Source organism: Mercenaria mercenaria, chromosome 19, assembly GCF_021730395.1.
Source record: "Mercenaria mercenaria strain notata chromosome 19, MADL_Memer_1, whole genome shotgun sequence".
NCBI lineage: Eukaryota > Metazoa > Mollusca > Bivalvia > Venerida > Veneridae > Mercenaria > Mercenaria mercenaria.
In genome coordinates this window covers 13,853,966-13,881,960 of record NC_069379.1, presented here as the reverse complement: position 1 = coordinate 13,881,960, position 27,995 = coordinate 13,853,966, and the positions used below count along the sequence as shown (strand labels likewise).

Below are 27,995 nucleotides of genomic sequence, written 5' to 3'. Positions count from 1 at the left end.
TTTCAGCGGCCTTTTTTTCTTCCAAAACCAATTATTTTTAGGCAATAATCGCCGAAGATACCCTATTTTTGAGAAGCACGTGTTGCTAAGTTTCGCGTGACTTCACCACAAGAAGAAAATATGTTGGTTTTCTCTCACTGACCAAGTGTCATTAAGTCCCCTTTTCAAGTTGTATATACCATCTGGACAAAAATAATGTGATGGACAGACAGACAGATATACAGTATTCCTAAACTCCCCCTCCCACATTTGCAGAGCTGGGGGATAATAACATGACAAAAATGTACAACAATTAGAACAGAATACAGTATATGATATACATTAATGAGTGAACTGAAAGCAAATATACAGAAATACCAAATGCTCATCTGATTAAATAGTGTTAAGGTATAGGTCCATGTTTCGGAGAAGTTCGAACGTTATCAAATCATAGAAAGAAAGCATGGTTTTAAATGAAAATGTAACGGCATATAAAACATTGATATTATTGTACAAAACCATTGTCAATTTATTCATATATGTTTTGAATTCCGGAAAGGGACTACATGAAGGGGCCACACTTCTGGACAGTCCAGCGCCTTTAAAAACTCACCATTTTTAAAAAGCTGTTACATGTCTTCGTTTTGATGCATTTGCAACATCGTGCGAGTGTTTAAACTTTATATAACTAGGTGAAACATAGTTTTGACAATTGTTTACATCTATTTCTTTACAAATGGCATTCTTATTTAAAGGGGGACAACTCATTTAGAATATTTTAAGTATCCAACTCCGTAAGAGGTTATAATATAGCACTAAGTACCGGTAATGCATTAAGTTCAGGGACAGTATTCATTCACATTTTAAGTCTGTAACTTTGTCTTTGACTTGGAAAGGCTAAAATTCCTTCCTTCATACATCTAAATCTTGTACAGATTTTCATAAAACTTGCTATACATATACAGTATTTATCATTGCAAAGAGTTATGTAAAGTCTCGCCATAACAGACACATTACAAACTTTTAAGTTTTAACAACCTTAATATTTAGATACTTTAAAGTCTTAAGTCTAGATAAATACAGGCCCTGGTCAGTAGTTATTTTACATAAGAAAATTTAATATAATAAAAATGTTTAGGAAAACACTTAAAAAAATTCCCACACAACTGAAATATGATATGAAACAGATAACAGAATTAACATTAAATGCCCACTATACATGTATATCATCTTTAACAATACACTGTTACAGTACTGATTAAAGATTTGAAATAATAAGATGAAAGTTAAACTGAGCTTAACTCTTTTAAGTAGTAATGAAACTGACATCATGAGGCATGACATAAATGATGTCATAAATGATGTCATAATGTTTTCTCATTGGTATCTCACCAGATTTCTCTTGTTAACTGTTGTTTATCACAGAATATACAATGCATTACTTTCTGCTTTGTTTATTTTACTAACAAAGAATCATGCCATGTTAGAACTGCACTTATGTGATTCCTAAATCTTGCTGTCTAAGTATGCACTAAACAATAAACAGGTCAGAGTAGAAAAAGCATTCTAAGGATAAGTTAGTATCAATATGTGAAACATACTGTCTGGAGGCCTCTACATATTCTAAGCTCATGTAATAACTCCCAAACTGACACTCCAAAAACGTAATTCATTTCCATAGTATAAACTTTTTAAAACAAGCTATTCTACATTTGGATATCTTTGGTAGCACAAAATTCAATGTATAAAGTCATATATCCAGCAATTACTAGGACCAGGATGTACAAAACTAAGTTTCAGAACCAGTCTCAGAATGCTGCTCTGTCATTGGTCAATTTCAAATTTTGAGCAAACAATAAACCAATCAGATGTAAATATTTAAGACTGGTCTTAAAACTTGTATTTTTACCTAGATCTCTGAATAAAGTAAAGCAATTTACCCTTTAAAAGTTAAAGCTTCTCTTTCATTGGTTTTTGGTAAACATATGATAAAGTTTTTTTCTTAAACAATGAAACATAGCTCGCTCAAACCTCGATGCACATGGGCTAACTTGAGCAATTAATGCAGTTCTAACTGCTTTCCTTCTATTTTCTATATGACAAGTGGTCAAGCATTGATTACTTAATTACTTGGGCATGACAACTGGTCTCTTACTGATTTAGTTTTTTGTTGCGAATTGCAAACTTGAGCAAAATAATCATACAATCCTTGTTTTACTAGTACATTACAATGAATTAACTTGTAACTACTCAATGCTAAATGAGTAAAAACTAAATGACATAGAAATATTTATAAGCTCACTGCTGAATATATACATATATATATGTCATTACAAAATTGAATGGTAGACAGTCTGACTATAATTCTTTTGAATTATGTCAAAAATTAACTTTTCTACCATCTATCTATAAATGAAACTGACACATCTATGAACAAGTATATGGAAAATGAAGATTATTTTTCATATGAGCAATACTTTAAGCATGTGTGAACACAATCTGTTTTTTAAATTTCCATGAATCATTTACAATACATAATAAAAACAAAATCCAAAGAAATCTTTCACAACACAAGAAGCACTTATCTTTGACAACAAATATATATATTGAAAAACAAAACCTAACAATAAATGCTATAATAAAATACAATAAATGCATTGTGGGTGTGTCTTTGACACAAATTTCTCATTTTTTGGCCCCTAAAGCTACAACCAGCAAAACTTAAAAAACAAAATCAACAAAAAAACCTTTTGATTGGCTAAAACACCAAACACGAAAACAGCCATTTTGATTGGTCGAACAAAGTTTTTAACACAAATTTCAACCAATCACAGTGCTCAATTGTGTTTTCAAGCATCAGCTCCCACCATTTTCCAGATGAACATTTTCTAACTCCTGTAACTCTTCAACATCTCCATTTTCAAGGTCAAGATCATCCAGCCTGTCTTTCAAAGTTGTCTCCCCTGACAACAAAGTTTGTGGAAATAATCCCATTTTTATGTAGTCATCCAGCACCTGCACAGAAAAAAAAATCTTTTTTTTTTGTTGAATTCAACATCTCATCGATACAATTATATTTATTTTTTATTTTGTTGGGTTTAACGTCACACCAACACAATTATTGGTCATATGGCTACTTTCCAGCTTTGATGATGGAGGAAGACCCCAGGTGCCCCTCCATGCATTATTTCATCACGAGCGGGCATCTGGGTAGAACCCCACACCTTCCGCAAGCCAGCTGGATGACATCCTCACACAAAGAATTCAACACCCCGAGTGAGGCTTGGATCAACATCAATGAGGGGCAGTGATTTCAAGTCAGCCACCTTAACCATTCGGCCATGGAGACCCTTTCAACACAATTATAGGACTGGTCATATGAAAACTTTTCCAGCTTTTCCTTGATGGAGAAATGCACGGTGGGCATCTTGGTAGAACAACCAAACTTAAACTTATCAGCCAGCTGGATGGTTTCTTCAAATGAAAAAATTTGTCAATTTACATTGGTTTATCAAAACTTACTACATGATTTATCATATTTCACCAATTTACACTGGTTTATCATAAGTTTGTACATGATTTGTCATTTACCTTCAATTTACATTGGTTTATTATTTAGTACATGATTTCTCATACATTGGTTTATCATTTTGTGTATGATTTCTCTTATATCATCAATATACACTGGTTTATCATTTAGTGCATGATTTCTCATACATGCATATCATCAATTTACAATGGTTTATCATTTAGTGTATGATTTCTCTTATATCATCAATATACACTGGTTTATCATTTAGTGCATGATTTCTCATATATGCATATCATCAATTTACATTGGTTTATCATTTAGTGCATTATTTCTCATATACCATCAATTTACACTGGTTTATCATTTAGAGCATGATTTCTCATATACTATCAATTTACATTGGTTTATCATTTAGTGCATGATTTCTCATATACCATCAATTTACACTGGTTTATCATTTAGAGCATGATTTCTCATATACCATCAATTTACATTGGTTTATCATTTAGTGCATGATTTCTCATAAACCATCAATTTACACTGGTTTATCATTTAGAGCATGATTTCTTATACAAGTATATCATCAATTTACATTGGTTTATCATTTAAATTGGTACAGGATTTCTCATATACCATCAATTTACACTACATGTAGTTTATCATTAAGTCATCAATTTACATTTGTTTATCAGAATTTACCTGCTGCAGATATGATACTTCCAGTTGAGGTTTATCACATGTAAATCCTGTATTCTCTAACTTAGATCCATCTAAATATGTATGTTTGTTGTAAAGCAGCTCCTGAAATGCAAATAACTTAATGTTCAAATTTTCATCTTGCATACTGTAAAAGTACATATTTTGCGCTGGGTCAAAATTTTGTGAATTTGAAATTTTGAGTATGTTCGCGTGGTTTATTAATTGTGAAAATGCAAAACTGGTATCCCGTAATATGAATTTTTCTAATGGTGGATATTTACGCAAGGATTAATTTTATGAAATGTAGGGCCTCGTGAATAAAGGGAAAATTAAGACCTCGTGAAAATTTCTGCTTTTACAGTAAAAAATAACATTTGGCCACATGCATGTTTCATAAAGAAAGTTTCAATACAAATCAGTATTCATATTAGCTTTATAAGATTTAACAACAAATATGTTATTCTACTTTATGCATTTTTACAAGAACATCTGTTTTTGATAATCAAGGTTTGGGTCAAATGTTGCCAATTTTACTAATTGAGAGAAGTGGGTAAGGCTTTACAATGGGCTTCAATCAATTCCACTCTGATCAGTTTACAATGCAAGATTAATATCCTTGTAATTAAGCAGTAATTTTGACTGTGATGAAGACAACAGTTCTGGAGGTGGAGCTGGGAACAGTTTGATGGTGGACAGGGCAACAGTTTTGATGGTGGACAGGATAACAGTAGGGCAACAGTTCCTGTGGTATAGTGGGCAACAGTTTTGATGGTGGACAAGGCAACAGTTACAGTGGTGGCCAGGATAACAGTTTTGATGGTGGACAGGGCAACTATTTTAGAGGTTGCAAAGGCAACAGTTTTGATGGTGGACAGGGCAACATTGTGGTGGTGGACAGGGCAACAGTTATTGTGGTATAGCGGGCAACAGTTTAAGTGGTAAAGTGGGTAACAGGTTTGATGGTGGACAGGATAACAACTTTGATGGTGGAGAAGGCAGTAGTTTTGAGGATGGACAGGGCAACAGTTCCAGTGGTGGAGAGGGTAACAGTTCTGGTGGTATAGCGGGCAACAGTTTTAGTGGTGGAGATGGCAAGAGTTTTGATGGTGGACAGGATAACAGTAACAGTTTTTGATGGTAGCCAGGGCAACAGTTCTGGTGGTATAGTGGGCAACAGTTTCGATGGTGGACAGAATAACAGTTTTGGTGGCAGAGAGGGTAACAGTTTTGATGGTGGGCAGACAAACAGTTTTGATGGTGGACAGGATAACAATCTTGGTGGAGGAGAGAGTAACAATTCTGATAGTGGACAGGGCAACGGGTTTGGTGGCTGAGAGAGTAACAGTTTTGGTGGTGAACAGGGCAACAGTTTTGATGGTGGACAGGATAACAGTTTTGGCGGAAGTGAGGGTAACAGTTTTGATGGTGGACAGGGCAAGAGCTTTGGTGATTGACAGGGCAACAGTAACTAGAGTTGTCACAGGAGTGACAATTATACCCCCACAATATGGCCTTGTCACAGAACTAAGCCAGTGTCAAAGCTGAACTTGCTTGACCTTTGACCTACTGACCTCAAAATCAATAGAGGTCATCTGCTGATCATGATCAACCTCCCTATTAAGGTTCGTGATCCTAATCCCAAGCGTTCTAAAGTTATTGTCCGAAAACCGTTTAAATGTTCCGGGTCACTGTGACCTTGACCTGTGACCTATGGACCTCAAAATCATTATGGGTCATCTGCTGGCCATAACCAACCTCACTATCAATTTTCATGATCCTAGGACCAAGCGTTCTCAAGTTACCATCTGGAAACTGTTTAACTGTTTCGTCTTATGATGACCTTGACCTTTGACCTACTAGCCTCAAAGTCAAACTTGACCTGTATTTTATCATGTTACACCAGTGAACTAAAACTTATGATCCTAGACCCAAGCGTTCTCAAGTTATCATCGGGAAACCATTTAACTGTTACAAGTCACTGTGACCTTGACCTTTGACCTACTCACCTCAAAGTAAAATGTGATCTGTATTTCATGATGTTACATCTGTGTACCAAACCATATGATCCTAGGCCCAAGCATTCTCAAGTTATCATCTGGAAACCATTTAACTGTTTAGAGTCAATGTGACCCTGACCTTTGACCTACAGACCTCAAAGTCAAACTCAGGGCACTAGACAACTTTTGGGGACAGGTACCCATACCCTCAGGAAGGGGAATTTTTCGACATTTTAAGACGAAAAGGGGAAGTTTAAGCCATGTATATGTAACAACTTTTCACACTTATTAATACTGTTTTCAATCATTCCTAACTGATGTGACTATATTGCAACAGTAATCTTCCTTAGAGGCACTATATAATATTAAAAGAAAGAATCATACCTATTTGTGTCAAACAACCTATCATCAGGGGAATTTTCTTCTGAGAAAGGGGAAAAAAACATATTATTTTAGGAGGGGAATGGTACCCATATTCGGCCCCAAAAATGGCCAAACGAGTGCCCTGAAACTTGACCTGTATATCATAATGTTACACCTGTGTACCAAAATTTATTATCCTAGGCCCAAGTTTTCTCAAGTTATCATCCAGAAACCATTTAACTGTTCCTAGTCTCTGTGACCTTGACCTTTGACCTACAGACCTCAAAGTTGAACTTGACCTGTGTACCAAAATATATGATCACAGGCCCGAACGTTCTCAAGTTATAATCTGGAAACCGTTTAACTGTTCAGGGTCACTTGACCTATTGACCCCCAAATTCGAACTTGACCTGTATTTTCTGATGTTACATCTGTGTACCAAAAATTATTCAAATCCGTCAAGCCTTTCATGAGTTATCATCCGGATATCACAAAAACCAACGACTGACCGGCAAGCTCACTCCTATATACCCCCCAAACTTTGTTTTGTGAGGGTATAAAAAAGGTGGACAGGGCAACAGTTTTGATGGTGGACAGGGGAACAGATTTGGTGGTGTGTTAGCAATTCTTATGATTAGTGGGCTACAGTAAAATATCTTATCTACAATGCATGAAAATTGAACAGCTTTCTGTCAATATGGTTGGAGAGGTGTTTCTACCCTAAGCCATTCTACTCAGCTGACATTACCTGATCAAGGAATGGATTCAGTGGAGTGTTTTTAATGCCGTCTCTTGTACATGCTTCTGCCCAGGGGGCCATATGCTTGTCATTGATATCTTCCACAACTGATGTCATATTCACCTGAAAAAGAAAAACAACAGTCAAACATGCTTCAGGGACTATGTCTACTATGATGAAACTTACATTAAAAGACCTTTTTAGTTCTTTTTTTTAGCTGCTAATGAACAAATGAGCCGTGCCATGAGAAAACCAACATAGTGCATTTGCGACCAGCATGGATCCAGACCAGCCTGCACATCCGTGCAGTCTGGTCAGGATCCATGCTGTTTGCTACTGGTTTCTCTAATTGCAATAGGCTTTGAAAGCGAACAGCATGGATCCTGACCAGACTGCGGATGCACAGGCTGGTCTGGATCCATGCTGGTCGCAAACGCACTATGTTGGTTTTTCTCGTGGTGCAGCTCAAATACTGTTCTATTATGGAGTCAATAGGGAACAGAAGCAAAAGTCAAAGTGATGGCTGCTTAATACTGATGGCCACTCAATCAGATCTCCTACTGTATACCTATAAAACAAATACATTGTAGTGTAATACTCACCCTTGCCAAGTTTGATTTGATAGATCCTAGAAACTCATATGAGATTCCAAATACCTGGGATACCAATTCACTCACTTGTCCCTGAGCTGTAAGCAGAGTAAGAAAATTTGCAAAACTCTATCTGAAATTAATGCTATCTTAGATTGTAATTATTTCAAGTTTAGTCAATTACCAGTTTACAAGTGGGGACATTCTTTGGTATGATTTATATTTAACACTTTTTTAAACAGTATTTCAGTTAACATAGATGTAAGTCAAAAAATTATAACTATTCATTACACCCTGCATCTTCCCCACACCCGACTTCAAATGATTTCAGACCTACTATAATTTCTTCTGTCAAATCATCATGGCGAATATTGCCTTGACTAGGTATTAAACTTGTCACTTCTCAATTCATATTCTTAGGAGCTACCTGAGCAGCTCTAACAAGTGTTAAAACCTTAAAATATTTGAGCTGTGCCAGGAGAAAACCAACACAGTGGCTTTGCCACCACCATGGATCCAGACCAGCCTGCGCATCTGCGCAGTCTGGTCAGGATCCATGCTACTCGTTTTCAAGGCTTAATGCAATTAGAGAAACTGTTTGCGAACAGCACTGATTCTGACCAGACTGCGTGGATGTGCAGACTGGTCTGGATCAATGCTGGTCACAAATCCACTATGTTGATTTTCTCATGATGCAGCTCTAATATTATTAAGGTAATATATGTTGTGTACCCCACTTGCTAAAAAAAAAAGTACAAAAGTGTAATATTTAGTGCATAATCCAGTGGAGTTTGAACCCATACTTTCAAGCTGACAGAACTGCTTGAATAAATGAATAAATTTAAACAGGACTTGTACATTTTAAACTTTACCCTGCAAAATATTTCTAGAATGGACTGTTCCATCATTCAATTTGGGCAGTACCACTTATTATTCGAAGGGGTGTCCACTGAAAATTTACTGATTGAATAGCGAACAGTGAAGACAATGATCTGCCTTCACATCCTCAAAGTCTGCACTGGTTGCAAAGGCAAAACCACTTGCTGCCAGCAGACTAAAGGTTAATGAGTTTGTTGAAAGAAATACATTTGAAATGTTATTAATTTGCATAACAAACTAATTAAGAATTCAGAATTATGTTTATATTAATCAATACTACCGCAAGCCTGATTGTGATGGAAAGTTTTAAGCTTAATTAAATCATTTTTGAGTCCGCTTCTTAAAAAGCCAGTACTGTTGTCATATGAACAAGAGCTCTAAGGTAAAAAGGAGCATAACTCTGTCAAAATTCAAACCAGAGTCATGGGGATTATTTCTCCTGGTGTAGACTTTGATAGTAAATAAATATTTTAAGTTTGAAGATAATAGCTTTGACTTTATGAAAAAGCTTTAACTAAAGGTGACGGCGATGCCGGGGCAAGTGTAATAGCTCTACTTTTTCTTCGAAAAGTCGAGCTAAAAAGCATGGTTGTGACCCATGTTGGATTCCACCTCTAAATTCAGAATTTATACATTTTAATTTGTGTGTGTTCGGGTTTAACGCCTTTTTTAACAATTTTTCAGTCATATAAACGACGGGATATACATTTTAATGGAAATGGCAATCATACACCTATAAATATTCTGTAAAACAACTGGCTAGTATTTCACAGAAATAGAACAGAAATCAAAATCCATATTGCACTAGATGGAAATCCAATTCCGTAGATCAGTATTCATGACCAATGATATAATTCTTTGTTTCAGAGTAGTTAAGTAGTCCTATTTGGCAAAAATCAAAACAAAGAAGTAGGTGGACTCATATAGTAAAAAGGGTCACTATAACAGTACTTTTTAACTTGCATACCTCAATCATACAAGCCATGACTGGCAAATTTTACTTGAGCCAACTACATAATCCCCGAACAGCCTATTGTTATAATAACCCTATTTCAACAGGCACATACAGAAAAGAAACTTACTTGTATTTCCCTTGTCAACACAGTGGTACACCTCTCCCGATTTCCCATGAGAAAACAAGTGCCATATAGCTTTACAAACATCTTGCACATGGACCGTGTTCATTTTGAGATCTTTCGTCCACAACATCTACAAAATTTACCAAAACATGATACCTATCAAGAGACTGTGAAACCATTTCTCTTCATATAACATAATAAAAATGGCCACATCATGGATATCATACTGTAAAATCATTTAATTTTGTAGGCAAATTAATTTTGTGGTTTTCACAAAATCGGTCATATCGAGAGGATATAAACCTGTAGATTTCTACATCTGAAGATGTAATACATGGGAATTATATGATTTCATTGTGATTAAATTCTGTGGATTGCCTTTGGTGCAAATATGAAATCTACCAGTATGAAAAGTTTAGGTCCCTCACTAATACAAATAAATTCGCAAAACTTTTCATGTACAAGTGGGCACTTCAATCCAATCTGCAGCTTTGTCAGGTTTTATGTCACACTTAAATAGCATGCACTGATTGTGATTTTAAGGATCCCTAAACTATTAAGAATAGTCCCCTTTACCTATTTGACATATTTTTGATAGTTTAAACTAAAGTATATTTTGGCTTTAAAACGAAACTGTTTGTCCATTATTCGATACCCTATCTTTTCTATTATACTGTGTTTTAAATGTTGTGATGATAAATTGACTCGATATACAAAATTTACAAGAACACAGGTCATATTCCATTAATTAACTAATATTCAAACGAGTATAAAATGTGCAAGAAAAAGTCAGGTAGGAGAGAACCAATTGCAATAACCTTTGACCTTGTTGCAATAACCTTTGACCTTGTTGCAATAACTTTGACCTTTTGGCAATAACCTCTGACCTTGCTTTGACCTTGTTGCAATAACCTTTGACCTTGTTGCAATAACCTTTGACCTTTTGGCAATAACCTTTGACCTTGCATTGACCTTGTTGCAATAACCTTTGACCTTGTCAGAACATCTAGTATAGTTACCTTCATCTTCTGTCTGATGTATTTATATATTGCACCGATAATCAGTCTTGGACCTGTAACACATTAAGAAACTTTATTCATTAAAATATGTATACAACTGTATTTCATTTTGGAATACTTAGAAATGAACTGATAGTCCAAAGGAATTTCTTATGGACATACAAACAATTCCAAAACTATATTCATCCATGTTTTGCTAAGAATTTTTTGCAGGGAATAAAAATTGTTCAAAAGTTTAATCCAGTGACTAAATACAATCATTCTTCTTTTATAGTTCTTAACTTTAAAAATCTACAAGCGTGTTATACATTCACATCTATATATACTTAAAATTTCAATTTTCTAAATTCTGAGACCTGATGTTCTTGTTGTGTTTACATTTGTTAATACTCGCCGCCGGGATTCCCATATGGACGAGAATATCTGCGCCTTCGTTGCTGATCATAGAGTCGCAACGGGCATCTTTTCATGCCCTCTATCGTAGTCCTGTTGGAGTATCATGTTCGTCGTTCATTGAAGATGACAATAACGTAGAGGAGGTAGATGATCCTTCTTAAGGCCACAGCCCTCGCCCTTTGTTGTGACTCCACTGGCTGTCATCAATATAATTATGGTCACTTCCAGTGGAGCCACATGCCTACTCCGCGACGCGCATGCAGCAAAAGCTAAGGAGTAGCTAAGATATGACAAGTGCGTACCCATTTAAGTATCAAAGTTGAACCTTTATTTTAATGAATACATACCAAGTCCATTTCTATCTCCAAGGCCATACACTATCCCTGGTCGTATCACAGCGTATTTCAGACCTGTCAGATCTTTCAGTTGGTGTTCAACTTGTAACTTATGCTGGGCCATGTGCGTCCAGGGATCCGGCTTGGTGTCTTCTTTTGCCGGTTTCTGAAATATTTAGCAAAATGTTGTGAAAAAGTCCAAGAATCTTCTCAATTGGCTAATATTTATAATTAATACGGTACTATTTCCAGCAATTCTTTTCTTTTAAAGACACCTGCAACTTCAGATGCATCTAATATCTGTCCAAAACAAGTTTTCTTAGATACTGACAAAACATCTTACTGCAAATTTCAAAGTTCTTTTTCTCAAAAATAATGTTCTGGCTGAATAAAAAAAGTAAATAATATTATGTACTGCAGTTATTAAATGATGATTTAAAAACTGAAAATTAACTATGACCCTTCAAAGCCTATTCAGAGCATATCAGGTGACCATAACTTCACTCAATATAAATGATTTACACACACATTTTTCAACACACTTAAATGATGTTGTAGTGCAAAAATACATAGATTCGTAACTAAAGGACCTATACACTTCATACTGTTGCATACAGTCAAACTTCGTTAGCTCGAACTCGGATAATTCGTACACCACTCGTCGTCAGGTCCCAGATAAATCCATGTATAATAAATTTTGTTCGGTAACTCGAACAACCAATCACTCGAACAAATTTTGCTGGTCCCATCAAGTTTGATTAAAGAAGTTCGAATGTAGTGTTCTAGTGACCAGCTGAGGAAAATCTGAACCCATTTATCCTCCACCTCTGATTTAATGTGAAGAAGTTGTTTTGTGCAGTTTAATTAATTGTTTGTTGGGTTTAGAATGAAACTGACAAAAATTAGTTGACATGGCGACTTTCCAGCTTTTGATGTTAAAAGGAAAACTTCAGGTGCCCCTCCAATCATTATTTCATCACAGGCAAGCGCCTGGGTAGAACCAGATACCTTCCATAAGCCAGCTGGATGGCTTCAAGTTCCTCGCGTGAAGAATTCTACACCATAAGCAAGATTTCAAACCCAGATCAGTGAGAGGCAAGTGATATAAACTCAGCAAACTTAACCACTTTGTCATATAGGCCCACTGTGCAGTTTAATCAGACATTTGAGTGTCAAAACCAAACTGAATTTCACGTGTCTTTTATAATCACTAAATGACAATCCATTGACTAAAACTCAGTACATTAAACCATAAATACAACAAGAGCACCACATTCCGGTGCCATCGCTCATCTACAAGTGCTGGACAATATGTAAGAAAAAAGTTGTAGTTCAGATTTTCTAAGTATAAAAAGGGCCATAATCCTGACAAAATACAGGTTAGAGTTATGGTTCTCAGCCAACATAGCCCCCTAATGAGGGAAAACAAGTGTGCTATGTAGCTCTTATAGTTTTGGAAAAAAAGGTGACCTAAACAAATATTTTAACCAAGAAACTGAAATTTTCTGTAAGTATTTATTTATTTTGTTGGGTTTAACGTCGCACCGACACAATTTAAGGTCATATGGCGACTTTCCAGCTTTATTGGTGGAGGAAGACCCCAGGTGCCCCTCCGTGCACTATTTCATCACGAGCGGGCACCTGGGTAGAACCACCGACCTTCCGTAAGCCAGCTGGATGGCTTCCTCACGTGAAGAATTCTACACCCCAAATGAGGTTTCGAACCCACATCGATGAGGGGCAAATGGTTTGAAGTCAGCGACTCTAACCACTCGGCCACGGAGGCCCCTTTTTCTGTAAGTAAGAAAAAGGGCCGTAATTCTGACAAAACGGAAATCAGAGTTACGGTTCTTGGCATACATAGTCATCTAATGATGGCTGACAAGTGTGTAAAGTTTCAAAGCTGTAGCTCTTACAGTTTTTGAGAAAAGGTGGACCTAAACAAAATTTTTAACAAATGCCGATACCATCACTGACGATCAAGTGACAACAATACCTCGTAGATTTTTTTTTAAAAATCTGACGAGCTAAAAAAAAACAACAAAAGTTTTCCCCGACTGCCATAAAGACAATACAATCTACAGTCACAGTTCTGTAAAAGGTTTTTTGAACCATTCCTGTTTTTTTCCGAGAGATAATTGTAATACCTACATATGACTCGAATACTAGTCACTTCTTAAAAACAGAAATTTAATATTAAAACTGAAAAATCCTAGAAGAATATTTTGAATTTGATATTAAAATTTGTCTTCAAAATCACAGAAAATCTTTTGAGTTTTATGATGCATGGTATTATGTTACATGAAGTATCTAAACAGGAACTAACAAAATTGTCTTGTGGCATAACAGGTGAAACAAACATCAATTTACTGAAAGCAAAGAAAAATTACACTTGCGAGCAAATGCACAGTAAAAACAACATGTGTGCATAATAACACAGAAATAACTCAAAACTAAAATATCTAAAGCAACAAAACAAGTAACAGACATGAATGTAACTGACATGAGTGCCACTGATGTAAATGCAGCTCACACGAATGTCAGTAACACAAATCTGACATAAATGCCAGACATAATGTCACTGACATAAATGTAATTTTACTAAAATTAATGTAACTGACATAAACGTAACTGACACAACCTGAAAAATTTAATGAAAATATAAAACACTAAATGTGCCATTGAAAAACATGTAAAGCAATTAAATGACAACTTAAGATCAAATACAATTCATTTATAGTTTATCATCCATTGTTGCACCTAATTTTATGAAGCACAGAATGCAACCAAGCAGATTTGGTTTGAATGAGTCTGTTCATGAGGTAATAGCATGGCCCCTTAGGTCCCTTTAACCTTTAGCCTGCTGGCGGCAAATATTTCAGCCTTTGCGTCCAGTGCAGACCAAGATCAGCCTGCACATCCGTGCAGTCTGATCATGGTCTGCACTGTTCGCTATTCAGTCAGTAAATTTTCAGTGAACACCCCTTCAAATAATAAATGGCATTGCCCGAATTCAATGATGGACCAGTCCATTTAGGAAATTTAGCAGGGCTAAGGGTTAAATAAAGCTTTTCAGTAACAAATCATGCAAAATATTGTAACACAAAGCAAAATGTGTTGTGAAACTGAATAAAAATATCTATTAAAGAAGAAACTGCTGTTTTATCCAATATGATTAGACTATTTAGTCTTCAGCAGATGTCTTCAAAATCTCAATTTCGAAAACATTTTTTTTTTTCAGAAATTTTACAAAAGTTTTGCATGGAAATGTTGCTCATGAAAGTAAAATAATAGTTCATTCATAAATAAAGTCAAAATTTCACTTTTTAAATTTTTGATGCCAGAATTGGCTGGAATTACATTGCAGGATATATTACCTAAGTTAAATGAGCCGTGCCATGGGAAAACCAACATAGTGCATCCACGCAGTCTTGCCAGGATCCATGCTGTTTGCTTTCAAAGCCTATTGTAATTAGAGAAACCGTTAGCGAACAGCAAAGCCACTATAATGTTGGTTTTCCCATGGCACGGCTCAAATGTATTTTTTTCGTATGATAGACTCGAAACTGATCAAGATATTATGAAAATTTAAGATCTTTCTTATTACCCTCAGGTTCCTTTTGCAAGTTTAAAATGAAGTATATAATCTCAACCGTATTGTTTATCATTAAGAGAGAAGTCATGGAATACCATCAACAAGTTCATTTTCAAGGCTATGGATGATAAACTATTAGTAAAAACATACAATGTATCTTATACTGCCTAAAAGCAAAAATTCAACTGAACACGTGTTGCAAAATAACACAACATACCTGTTCTAGAACCAGGTTTCTAGATGGGTTTCAAAAAGAAAAAAATCAAATTCACTTGTGGTTTCATTGACAGAAAACTTTGTATCAACTACATGCATGTAAATTGCCAATTAACCCTATGCACATTCTCCCAACTCGAATTTAGAAGTCAACAAGTAGGGAAAAACATTATCTGGCTACTTAGCTAAAGAAGGTTATGATGAGTTGACTTGGAAAGTTAGCTGGCTGGTTGCTTAAGGCAAGTGGCCACTTTAGGCAAGTAACCACTTATGGCGAGTAACCACTTAAAGCAAGTGGCCACTTTAGGCAAGTAACCACTTATGGCAAGTAACCACTTAAGGCAAGTGGCCACTTTAGGCAAGTGACTGCTTTACTGACAAGAGCTGTCCGTAAGACAGTCAGTGCTCGACTATTCAAATTATTGTCCCAGAAGCAAGAATATTACCCTAATGTTAAAATATCTACAGAGTTTCAATCCAATACCTGCATAGTAACTTGCATGCAAAACTTTAACCAGAAGTTTTCTAAGTCAAAAAGGGGTCCCCGGACATAATTTGCCAAAATACATGTTAGAGTTATGGGACTTGATGCAATCAACTAGTTTCATAACCCCAAAGACACATGTGAAGTTTCAATTTAATATCTTCATTAGTTTTGGAGATAGCAACTTGCATGTAAAACTTAAACCTGAGTTTTTAAGTCCAAAAGGGGGCATTATTTGCCCAAAATACATGTCAGAGTTATGGGACTTGACCCAGTGAGGTTGGTAACTGACCTAGTAAAAGAAAAAATATGTTTCAATGCTATATGCTTTTAAATGATGGCCATATGTACTTGCAAACAAAACTTTAACCAAGATGTGACGCTGACGCTGACAGTGACGCCCGGGTGAGTAGAATAACTAGACTATTCTTTAAATAGTCAAGCTAAGAACTGAAAAAAGAAGAAAAAATAAATTTGGGTAGTTTTCTGACAGGCTGCGTAAGACAAGTTGAAATAAGAACAAAGAATTAATCTGGATGCCTCGAAGTTATTTTAGATTGATGCATAACACCAATAGCATAATTTTAAGAAAATTCAGGGAAAAAACCTTGTTATACCAAATGTGGATCGAACAGTAATAGCTTTTAATTTCCGTTTCCTTATGAAATACAAATTAAGTCTGAAGGACTTATTTAAATATACAGAAAAACTCCACACTGAAATATATCAGTATGTTTTGCAAGCTATACTAGATTATTTTTGGTCTGGAATTGTATCTTTGTAAATAAACCACAAGTGCAGAGAAAATAAATTAGCATTGATTGAACCACTGTCCATTATTCTTTCCTTTATCTGCATTCTGGTTCCGTTCAGCCACCAAATTAATCATTATGCAGGTAAGCAGTAATTTGCATAAGCACTGAAAATTTACATAAAGATATTGATTTAACTGCAAAATAAGACTGCAAAATGCACAGTAAAGGCACTAAATTAATGATTGAGAATAAAAAGCCAACTTCTTGCCATATCAAATAATGCATCTAATCTTGTTTACAAAGATAATTTTTGTTGGAGGAAAGTGCAACATACAGAAGATGCATCAATTCCAGTAGCCTCTGTGGTTTCGTTAAGTACGCCTGGTGCAAAGCACCCATACATCATGAGACTCTTATCCGACATTTAGTGATATTAGTTTGAGGAGCAGGGACTGGAACTCCTGACCCCTAGTTTTGTAGTCAGACAGGGTTACCACTGGACCATTACATACATGTACGTACTCTCATGATGGGAGTTAAATTGTACAGCTTATATTATATAAATCCTGGTTCAGATATTATAAAAATGAGTTCTGGACCCAGTCTCTGAATGCAGCCTTGCCATTGGTCAATTAAAAGACTAACTTCAGAAATGACCAGTCAGCTGCAGGAGTTTTGAGACTGGTTTCCAAACTGAATTTTTTCTCAACTTGAACCCTGGAAGGCAAAGGTTTTTATGTAACAAAAACACTTTTTTTCCATGAAGCGGACTAACAACAAGGATTTAAATAAGCTGAAAGCTTTCCTCAACGATACCTAAAGCTTAAAAAGCAGATTATTTGTTTATTTCAGTGCAAAACCAAAATATCTATTACAGAGTGAACATTGAATTTGAATGCCAATATTTTCACGAGTGACACAGCCATACATTAAAGATATTTCACTATTACATGTAAATTATACCTAATATTTTAAGTTCATGTCTTCTTAACAGGTTTTACCGATTGACACCAGTTTTACAAGTGCAAAACCGCACACACTGGACAACTTTGCATGAAAAACAATGATGTCTCAACATTAATATAAATAATTCTTTTGAAATTTCTTTTACATTTTAATATGGTGGAGGGCATATCTTTGAAGTTTATATAGGCATTTATACACTTCTCTATCTTTATCTATCTTTATCTTTATATTCTGAAACGGAACTTCCATTTTTTTTATCATTCATATTCTTTACCATTCAAGTGTCATTCCGGAACGAACAACAGTAATATATACATGTATCAAAATGAAAATCTTGCTGTTTGAAACAGTTAACATTTCAAATATAATCCCCATAACATTTTCAATAAACTACTGAAAAAAAAAAACATGAACTAAACTGGTATAAACTTTTACCATAATTGCTTAAAATAAGACACCAGCATAACTGGTAAGTTTGTGTTCAATTGTTTTCATAATTGGCAAATCAAAAATAAACCTCAGTAGCCTTAAGCAATTGTAAATGTGCAGCCATTAAAGGGGAATATTCAACATTTGACAATGTATATATTTAGAAACAATTTAATGAATACAATAAACTGGCGAAAAAAATTATGAAAATCGGACTAAAAACAAAAAAAGATATGGCAGTTTAAATATTATCAATCAATTAAACGGCAGCCATTTTGGGCACAGAACGTCATCGTCCTTTCCTTTTATGGACATAACCAAATAGTGTACGTATGGAAAAATTATGTTTAATACAATTTAACATGGCACTAAAATTTAAGGTCTTCAGTTTTACACACATACTAAGGTTCATATTATATTATGGCACACAAATTATATTTCTCTTAGCTGTTATTCACTGATTTTCCATATTTGTTAATGCCCATATAAGGAAAGACTGATGATGTCACTGTGCCCAAAATGGCTTCCCTTTGAGTACATAGATGGTATTCAAATGGCTATATCTTTTTTGTTCGTAGTTCAATTTTGATACTTTTTTCGTTAGTGTTAATGATTTACCTAGTTCTTTCTAATAAGAAAGAAATGTTGCCAAATGTTGCATATTCCCCTTCAACAATGCGAATACTGGACAAAATTCAACTTCCACATTTAATATTTGTGTGCATAAAAATGTCATCCAAAAATGTAATTTCGTCTGCAATGAATTTATGGCTTTTAAAATTGTAAAGATGAAATATAAGCTTATTTTATTTGTTCATTTTGATTTGATATTTTGGCCCGACCAAATTTGAAATTAGTCCACCAGGAATGTAAATGATTAAATAATAGATTGAAAAAATGTCCCATCAGTATTTTTAAAGAAGCAATGTGCTAAACACAACATCAGGTTTCAATGAATCATTACATTCAATTTCCTTCATAACATACTTTGACAACCGGTAGACATGAATTTGACACCAATTAACTTTCTGTTAAGTTCTGGCTACTCTTTCAGCCAAGGTTTTCATAAATACCACAACAACTGAAAGAATATTGGAGTAGACACCAAAGAAGCTCTATACACCTTTCACCTTCATATCTGACCTTGACCTTGGAGCGACATACTGTTATGTTAATTAAAATGTTTCTGGTAAAGTCTTCTTGAAACTCCTCTATGAATAGCAATTACTTTCTGCATACCGAATATTATCGCTTCTAAGACGTATTATTAGGAGTCATATTTCCAGTACAAACAGTGGAGAAAAAGAAACCCCAGATTGCATGTCCGATGTCGGGATGCGTCTTATAAGCGAGTGTGTCTTATAAGCGAAAATATATGGTAAGAAAAATGTTGAGACATGAAGGCATATGTGTCAAGCTGAAATTACTGCAACACCCTTCTGCCTTTAAGGGACAAAATGTCAAGATCAAATGCTCATAAAATACTTCCCATTTTGGAAGTTTCGACTGCAGTTGCTAAACATGTAGCTTTATTAACTAAACAAAGTTCTAACAACTTGTAGAGGAAATCTTGCATGTATATAATAAATTATTATAACAATGCGACGGCTGAATTTTGTCCAGGTATCAATCAATATTAGAAAGACTGTGATTTCAAACTTGTATATGTACAGGTACATGTAGTAAGTCCTTACATGAATAATAAGGGCCTATTTAGAGTTTCTAATTAACTTTAATTGAAGTGTAAGTAAATCTACAGGTTTTAAAAACTTCAAATGGACTTTCAGATTTGTCATTACAGTTTTGAATGTGTAGAATACAGCTAGAAAACAGATTACTGTAAGAGCAGAAATTTTCGCGAGGGTTTAATTTTCGCTATGTTTGCAAGGCCCTACATCTCGCAAAAATTAATCCTCCTGTAAATATTCGCCATTTATATAATTCTATTTCAAGTAGGTTACCATTTTTACAATTTCGCAAATACTGAACCTAACGAAAATACTTAAAAATCTCAAATTGTCGAAATTTTGACCCAACGAAAATATGTGCTTTTACAGTATGTAACGTCCTGAACTTTGAAATCTTAGACAGAATCTGATAAATAAAGAACGAAATCTTCAACATACCTGTACTAATACACGTGTGAAATCGCATTCTCTTTTGATACAACAATGAAGTGTGAAATTTAAACTTTAGCCTGCTGGCGGCAAGTGATTCTGCCTCTGGAACCAGTGCAGACCAAGATCAGCCTGCACATACATCTGATCATGGTCTGCACAGTTTGCCTGCACAGTTCGTTATTCAATTCGTAAATTTTCAGTAAACACCCCTTAGAATACTAAATGGTATTGCCCAAATTGAATGATGAACCAGTCCATTATAAGAATTTAGTAGGGTAAGGGTTAATCACCTTTTCAGAGGAATACATCTGTCCGGAGGACATCTCTATATACATTTTCACCTTCCTCTTCTCAGCTTCTCGTGCACAATTCATGCTCAGTTTCACAATACCTTCTTTATAAACCTGAAAATATGTGAAAAATTAATATACACACTCATTGCATACTTATCATGGCACCAGATGAGTAAATTTTTGATTTTGTCGTTTTCGTTGATTTTAACATCATAGGGACACAGAAATATATCATATGGTGACTTACTGGCTTTTCATGGCAGAGGAAGACCAAATGTATCCCTTTGAGCATTATCCCATGATATGAGCTGGTACCTGGGTACATCAACTGACTTTCTGTAAGCCATTTAGTTTAGTTTATACTTATTTATATTAGCTCGACTGTGATGGAAGGTTTAAGCTTATTTGAACAACTCTCGAGTCCGCTTCCCGGAAAACCCAGTACTGGTGTCATATATGAGAAGTCATGGTCGTGAGCCCAGTGAGGTTCAAACCCACGACCCCTGGAATGAGTGGCCAACACCATAACCACTGTACCACTGCTTTAGAAGGAATATTTCTGTGAAAGAATTCTACACACCAAGAAAGATTTTGAGTCCATAGCAAGCAATTCAATTTCAGTTACCTTAATAACTTGGTCATAGGTGATGCAAATAGCACCTGGTAAAAGAATTAGCGTCAGTAAAACTTATGATGTCTTCTCCTCTCTGTTTTTATATTAGTAATAAATCTCTACAGTTTGTTTTCTCTTCAATATTATCTAGAATTTTTCATTCACTTTTTAATTTTTGTCATATTCATATATTTGATCGTCTAATCTTGTGGGCATGAACAAGAAATTTGTGGGAACATGATCTACCAGCTTTCAATTTATAATGGAGAAAATCAATAGAAAATGGACTTATTTCTAAGTGGATTTGATTTTGTTGATAGTCGCATAAAGAAAATCAATGAAAGCGTGTGCCCCTTGAAAAAGTGTAGATTTCATTGCATCTTCCCTCTGGATCCCTTTTAAATTTTGAGCAATCTGTAACTTCTCATTAAATCTTTATACAACCTAAATGCCTGCCTCCAAGTGATAAAACTCAATTCTGATACCAGTCTCCAAGCTCAAGAATCTGATAGGCTGAATCTAACTCAATCTTCAAACTGACCAATGACAAACCTGCCCTATGAGACTGGTCTCAGAATTTAAACTGGAAACTGGAAACTGTCCTATGCATCCTCCACATTTAAATGTTTCTTACATACTGCCTTCTATCTTGATACTGAATTTGATGGAATGATGTCAACATGTACCATATTAGATTAATCAAAATACCGCAGATTTTCACTTATAAGACACATTATTAGGAGTCATATTTCCAGTTCAAAGAGTGGGGAGCATCTTATAAGCATGTACTTAAAGGAAATTAAACGAAAAGTACCCAAAGTACCCCAGACTGCATATCCAATGTCGGGATGCATCTTATAAGGGAGAGTGTTTTAAATGCGAAAATATACGGTATGTAACGAAAAATTTTCAATTTCAAACTAATAGTATTCTTACGCTGTCTGATTGTCCGTATTTTGTCTCTGCAGCAAGATTCACTACATAGTCAAAATCTCCGGTCTCGTCTGTGAACACACTGGCAACAGATGCTGAAATACAATGTGTACAATTTTAACAACATCCTGGACCATTCTGAAACCCAAAGCAACCTAAAAACCCCTTCAAATTACTGCATTAGTAAAATACCACTGTAAACTGGAACCTCTCTATTCTGGAAAGCAAACAACCTTTCCAGGTTGAACTTCTATATATAGATAAAACATTCACCCCCACCTCCCCCACTGAAAGCTATACAATTTTAAAGACAATCTGACCTATTTAAAGTTACACTTTTATAATGATTACTTGAATTCATTCAAACTAGAAAAGCTTATTCATTATGGTGTTATTTCTTGGAGCAATAAACCAAAATCAGGTTCTTAAATGTATCAGGTTTTCAGGTAATGATATACTGTGAAATCATTAATATTCATGGGGGACTAATTTTTGTGGATTTCATGGTTCAGTCAATCCACGAAATTTAATCCCAATGAAGAAGTAAAATTCCCATTCATTTTATGTTCAAAAGTTGAAATCCACAAATTTATATCCCAACGAAATTGCTGTTTTGACCAAAACCACGAAATTTCATGTCCACGAAATTAAATGATTTTACAGTAACTATTTTAAGCTAAGTAGAACACCCGTCTATATGATAATCCCTCCAAATCAAACTAAAACTCTGGTCTGCAGTCATCAAATGGTTCATGAAAAGAAGTTATTCAAATAAGAATCTAGTTTTAGCTCAAGCAGCCCTAAAAAGGGACCAAAGTGTTACCATTCAAAAAGCTTGAGGGAGTACCTTGTAAAGGTGCTACAGATAAAGTTTAATGACGATCCATCAAGCAGTTCATGACAGATTGTTCAAAGACATTTCCTTCTTTAGCTCCCTTAAATGGTACTAGGTGAACCATCTGAACATGTCTGAGAGGACGCTTCAGATCAAATTTGGTGTAATTCTGACTACTAGACCCAGGGTTTCTTCTAGCTAATTTGGGAACATAGCCTATACCGCCAAAATTGGGAATTTTGACGCGTAAATGTTCCAAATTGGGAAATATTTAGTCCCATAGGATATAGTAAGGATGTGATTAAGCGCTTTCTCATACACTTGTTTCACTTTGTACAACTGCTTTAACATACTTCCATTACAAAATTGTCCATAATTTGGTCAATTTTTGTGCAATTTTGATGAATTTTTTTTTGCAGAATGTAGATTGGGAATTTTTGCACTCATTTTGGGAAAAATACATACTTTTTGGCGTTGGAAATATAGCCGAATAACAGCTATAAAAACGGCCGAAAAAAACCCCTGAGACCTGCTTTGACTACTGAAAACTGACGCCAGACCAACAACCTATACCAAATAGCTCCGTTCGAATCTTTTATAATTTGCCCTGATCTTTTAGCATAAGCAACTCACCTGGGTTAATAAGATTGGAATGTTTAAATTCAACAACTGGATTGGCAAACGCATCCTGAAATATATCAAGAAAAATTAAAAAACACAAATACTGAAGTCAAAAACACTGAGAAGAAAAGTCCTGAAATTTCACATAATAAAACACTTATTCAATGGCTTACCAGTCAATAGTCAAAACTAATAATATATGACTAATAGTCAGGGATATAAAGTGGCAGGGGCCCAGGAGCCCAAGGCCCCTGGATTTTGGGCTGGGCCCCTAAATTGTTGGAGAAAATGCCAATATACCTAATGTTAAACATTTATTTTTAACCGTCTGGGCCCCAAAATAAAAATAGCTAGTTTATATCCCTGATAGTCAGTCTTAGTACTGCAGCACTTAAACTTACGTAGGAGAAAATAGAGTACCTGGTGTATTGTATCCATCCATGCCATCTGTGGCGGAACTTTATCAGCAACTCTAACCTGAATGGAAAAATGAATTTCAAATAAAATGTGAAATGTAATATGAAACAAGAGCTCGTCGAACACGAAATGTGCTTCCCCTCCCTTGATGCATTCAGTAATTGCACAAGGAATAGAAATTATTTGCTCACTGACCTCAAAATCAATAGGGGTCATCTGCTGGTGATGATGAACCTCTCTATCATCTTTCATGACCCAGGGATCGAATTTAACGGTCGCTAACTCGCAAAATTCGAGTAAGAATAAAAAAAATGCGAGTAGAAAATCATGGCACTCGAATATTTTTGCGATCACGTTCGAAAATCGGGGAATTCGCTCAAACTGTCCTTTTCTCTTTAAAAACTCCTTTCGGGCAGTTAATTTACCGATAATCACGTGACTGCTTCTAGACGCTTGTTGCTTTATACAAAAGTAATAATCGGATATGTAAGTAAGCGTCTAGGCAATATTTGTTTTCATTTTGGACGTCTGTAATTTGCAAAGTTCTGTGAAAATGGAGAGGAAATAACATGTTTCTTGGTGCAAAAAAGCCCGCGGAGCTCGAAAATGCTAGCAACACTACCAACTGTGACCTGAGAAAAACTTAAAAGATCAACGTCAAGCCAAAAGTCCAAAGAATCATTGAGTACTTTCAAAACCAGAAAGCCCCAAGCCTGTCCGGACTGTGAACTTTTATATGAAACCAAACAACAACAAAACAACTTGAATTTAGCACGTAAACAGCTTTTAAATAATTGCTAGTGGAACCCATCATTTTGCTAGTGGAAAAAAATGGCACTAGCAAAAATTTGCTAGTTGGAAAAAAAGTTAAATTCGATCCCTGTGACCCTTGGCCCAAGCGTTCTCAAGTTATCGTCCAGAAACTGTTTAACTGTTCCTGGCCAATGTGACCTTGAACTTTGACCTAATGACCTCAAAATCAATAGGAGTCATCTTCTGGTCATGATCAATCTCCCTATCAATTTTCCTGATCCAAGGCCCAAGCATTCTTGAGTTATCGCCCAGAAACCGTTTTACTGTTCCTGGTCACTGTGACCTTGCCCTTTGACCTACTGACCTCAAAATCAATAGGGGTCATCTGCTGGTCATGACCAACCTCTCTATCAACATTCATGATCCTAGGCCCAAGCAATCTTGAGTTATCATCCGGAAACCGTTGAAGTGTTCCAGGTCACTGTGACCTTGATCTTTGACATACTGACCTCAAAATCAGTTGGGGTCATCTGCTGGTCATGACCAACCTCCCTATCAACTTTCATGATCCCAGACCCAAGCATCTTGAGTTATCATCTGGAAACCGTTTAACTGTTCAGGGTGACTGTGACCTTGACCTTTGACATACAGATCTCAAGATCAATAGGGGTCATCTGCAGGTGATGACCAACCAACCACCCTATCAACTTTCATGATCCTAGGCCAAAAGCAAGCGTTCTTGAGTTCTACATACAGACATAGCGACCGAGCGACTGACCGACATCTGCAAAACAATATACCCCTCCTTCTTCGAAGGGGGGCATAATTTGTGAAGTAATCATATGAATGGTATACACCCTTAAGTAAATATTATAGTTTGCCGCGAACACTTGTTGCGATCAATGCTGCAAGCACTTTTGATACAATTGATACAATTATCATAAACTCAGAAATGTTGTGCAATTTTAGGAAGGTGATAAACGCTAAATGCAACTATTGTTGCTGCTTTTACAAATGTTATCTTTATAACCCTACTTAAATTTATCTTGTAATTTCCCTCAAAGGGGTCCAGCATCTGCATGATTTTTATTCAGATATTGTGTCACCGTATAGGACTTATATCTTAAGACAGGGAAAAAATGTGTTAGGAGGCCAGGTAGGTCTGGCTGCACATTTTTCCAACATGTGGCTGTGACAGCACTACACTGGTTAGTCTCAGACACCTATAATTGCTTATATATGAAGTACCGCTGAAATTCAAAGATGATTTTAAAAATTGGTGGGGAAATGTGTTACGGAGTAGGACCTGAATATTAAGACGGGGTGAAAATGTGAAGGCGGCCGGGTAGCTCAGATGGTAGAGCATCGTAAAGGTTTTCCGAGGTTCTGGGTTCGAGTCCCAGTCTAGCTGCACATTTTTCTCGCCCTGTGACAATTGCAGGTTAAAATTTCTGCGAGTGTCAATTACAAGAGGTCATAGACAAGTTTACTGTCGCTGAGTGGCTGCTTTTTAATTTCTGACTTTTGCAGCCACCGCAGTTTGACGGTCACAGTATAAAACAAATTTAACAAATTGTATAATGTCGGATTAGTTCGACTACAACAGGTCACTTCTGAAGATGTCAAAATTAAATAACAATTAAAAACTCCTTTGTTATCTAAAAGTTACTTAAAGTGTTCAGTGGCTTGTGATTTTAATAGCATTGTTTGGTCTAGAAATTTTGGCTGGAAGGTATGAAAATATACTTAAAAAGAAAATTTTGGGGGAGATGGGGATAGAACATACTCGTTGGAGAGGGGAAAGACAATAAATTTTGGCCCAAAAAACACTCATGCTTAGCACTGTATAAAAATTCTTTCAAACTATGGTGAAGTAACAGGATCTTACCTTACTTGCCAAATCATTCACAACCAGATAGTGGACAAGATTTCTGCCAATAAATCCTGTACCTGAAATGACACAAAAAACTGTATTTACTTATTCAAAATAATTTGACGTTCAGTTTGTTTATAAATTTGTGACGGAGCAATCTAAACATCAAAACTTCGAAGGACCAAAATAATGGAAGATAAATCATAGTACACAGTCATGTAAAGTTATTGGTTTTTCGCTTGCACATATTGCCATGGCATGCAGACACGATAAACTTAATCATGTACAGTACATACATATGTTTAAATCAACATAAAATTGGTAATTCTGAATATTATTAGATATTTTTTACATCAACAAGGAACTGCATGGATCCCCTTTCAATACATTAAGTTTTATTTCAATTTATGGCCAAATTGTGACATAATCGGCATTTACACCAATAGCATGAAAAGGGTCGAAAGCAATGAAAATTTCTTCCGGAAATTGCTTCCACTATTTGGTGTTTTGAGTGTTTGATGTGAATGGATATTGCCTATATATAATATAGACATAAAAAAATAATCTCAATGTTTCCTAGGATCGCGTCAAATTTGTTTGACTAGTATTTTCTCGCCCTTAAGAAAATGTGTTATGGCAAATATACTTCTTGTTTTACGCATGGGAAAAGTAAAAATCATGCTTCCAGGGCTTTGCTGCTCTTTAAATTTAGACGAAATTATGCATATCCGACATCGTATCACTTTCGAAAACACAAATAATGCCACAGACATGTTAAAATTTCTTTCGGAAATTGCTTCCACTATTTGGTGTTTTGAGTGTTTGATGTGAATGGATATTGCCTATATATAATATAGACATAAAAAAATAATCTCAATGTTTCCTAGGATCGCGTCAAATTTGTTTGACTAGTATTTTCTCGCCCTTAAGAATAAGTGTTATGGCAAATATACTTCTTGTTTTAAGCATGGGAAAAGTAAAAATCATGCTTCCAGGGCTTTGCAGCTCTTTAAATTTAGACGAAATTATGCATATCCGACATCATATCACTTTCGAAAACACAAATAATGCCACAGACATGTTAAAATTTCTACGAAGCTACTTTGCTTCTGTCTATAGGAATTTGCAAAATGAAAAATAATCACATAGTTATCAAAATAAACTCATTCAATACGGCTGACAACTTATCAATTAGGAGAAAACACACCTCCAAGTATCAAAACTCGCACTTTTTCTTCGTTGGCGGCCATCTTCCCAGGTGCGCGAGCAAATCGCTATCGACACGGCTAACGTATGTTGACGTAAATTGCTAGGTGTGGCAATTTAGCAAACCCTGAACATATTGTTGCTAAATGAACGCATAACGCAAAATTCCATCTATAACAATTAAAATGATTTATTATCTAACATCAGACATGTTTTATACAAATATAGTCAACTTCTCTTTGTACAATATGTGTAATTTACATCTGGAATAATGTGTAT

At 35.5% G+C, this 27,995-nt stretch overlaps 1 protein-coding gene across 1 annotated transcript; it reads right to left on the bottom strand.

The window, feature by feature from the left end:
- Positions 1-32: 32 nt before the first annotated feature.
- Positions 33-27,905, bottom strand: LOC123542289 (uncharacterized). Its single transcript, XM_045328070.2, has 13 exons — positions 27,718-27,905; positions 26,526-26,587; positions 23,888-23,944; positions 23,480-23,534; positions 22,015-22,106; positions 20,463-20,576; positions 11,620-11,773; positions 10,877-10,929; positions 9,861-9,987; positions 7,912-7,997; positions 7,319-7,432; positions 4,211-4,312; positions 33-2,994 (listed from the first exon to the last, which is right to left on the bottom strand). The coding sequence occupies exons 1-13, from the start codon at positions 27,758-27,760 to the stop codon at positions 2,836-2,838; spliced, it is 1,218 nt and encodes a 405-aa protein (XP_045184005.2). The 5' UTR covers positions 27,761-27,905; the 3' UTR covers positions 33-2,835.
- Positions 27,906-27,995: the final 90 nt, after the last annotated feature.

Bases quoted from the DNA above. Each gene is read 5' to 3' on its own strand.
- LOC123542289 (XM_045328070.2), bottom strand. From the start codon at position 27,760: ATGGCCGCCAACGAAGAAAAAGTGCGAGTTTTGATACTTGGAG. The intron at 11,774-20,462 runs GTGATTAACCCT...TAAATATTTCAG, and splicing joins AGATGTATTCCTCTGAAAAG to AAACCGGCAAAAGAAGACAC. The intron at 7,998-9,860 runs GTAAGTTTCTTT...CTCTGCTTACAG, and splicing joins TGTTGACAAGGGAAATACAA to CTCAGGGACAAGTGAGTGAA.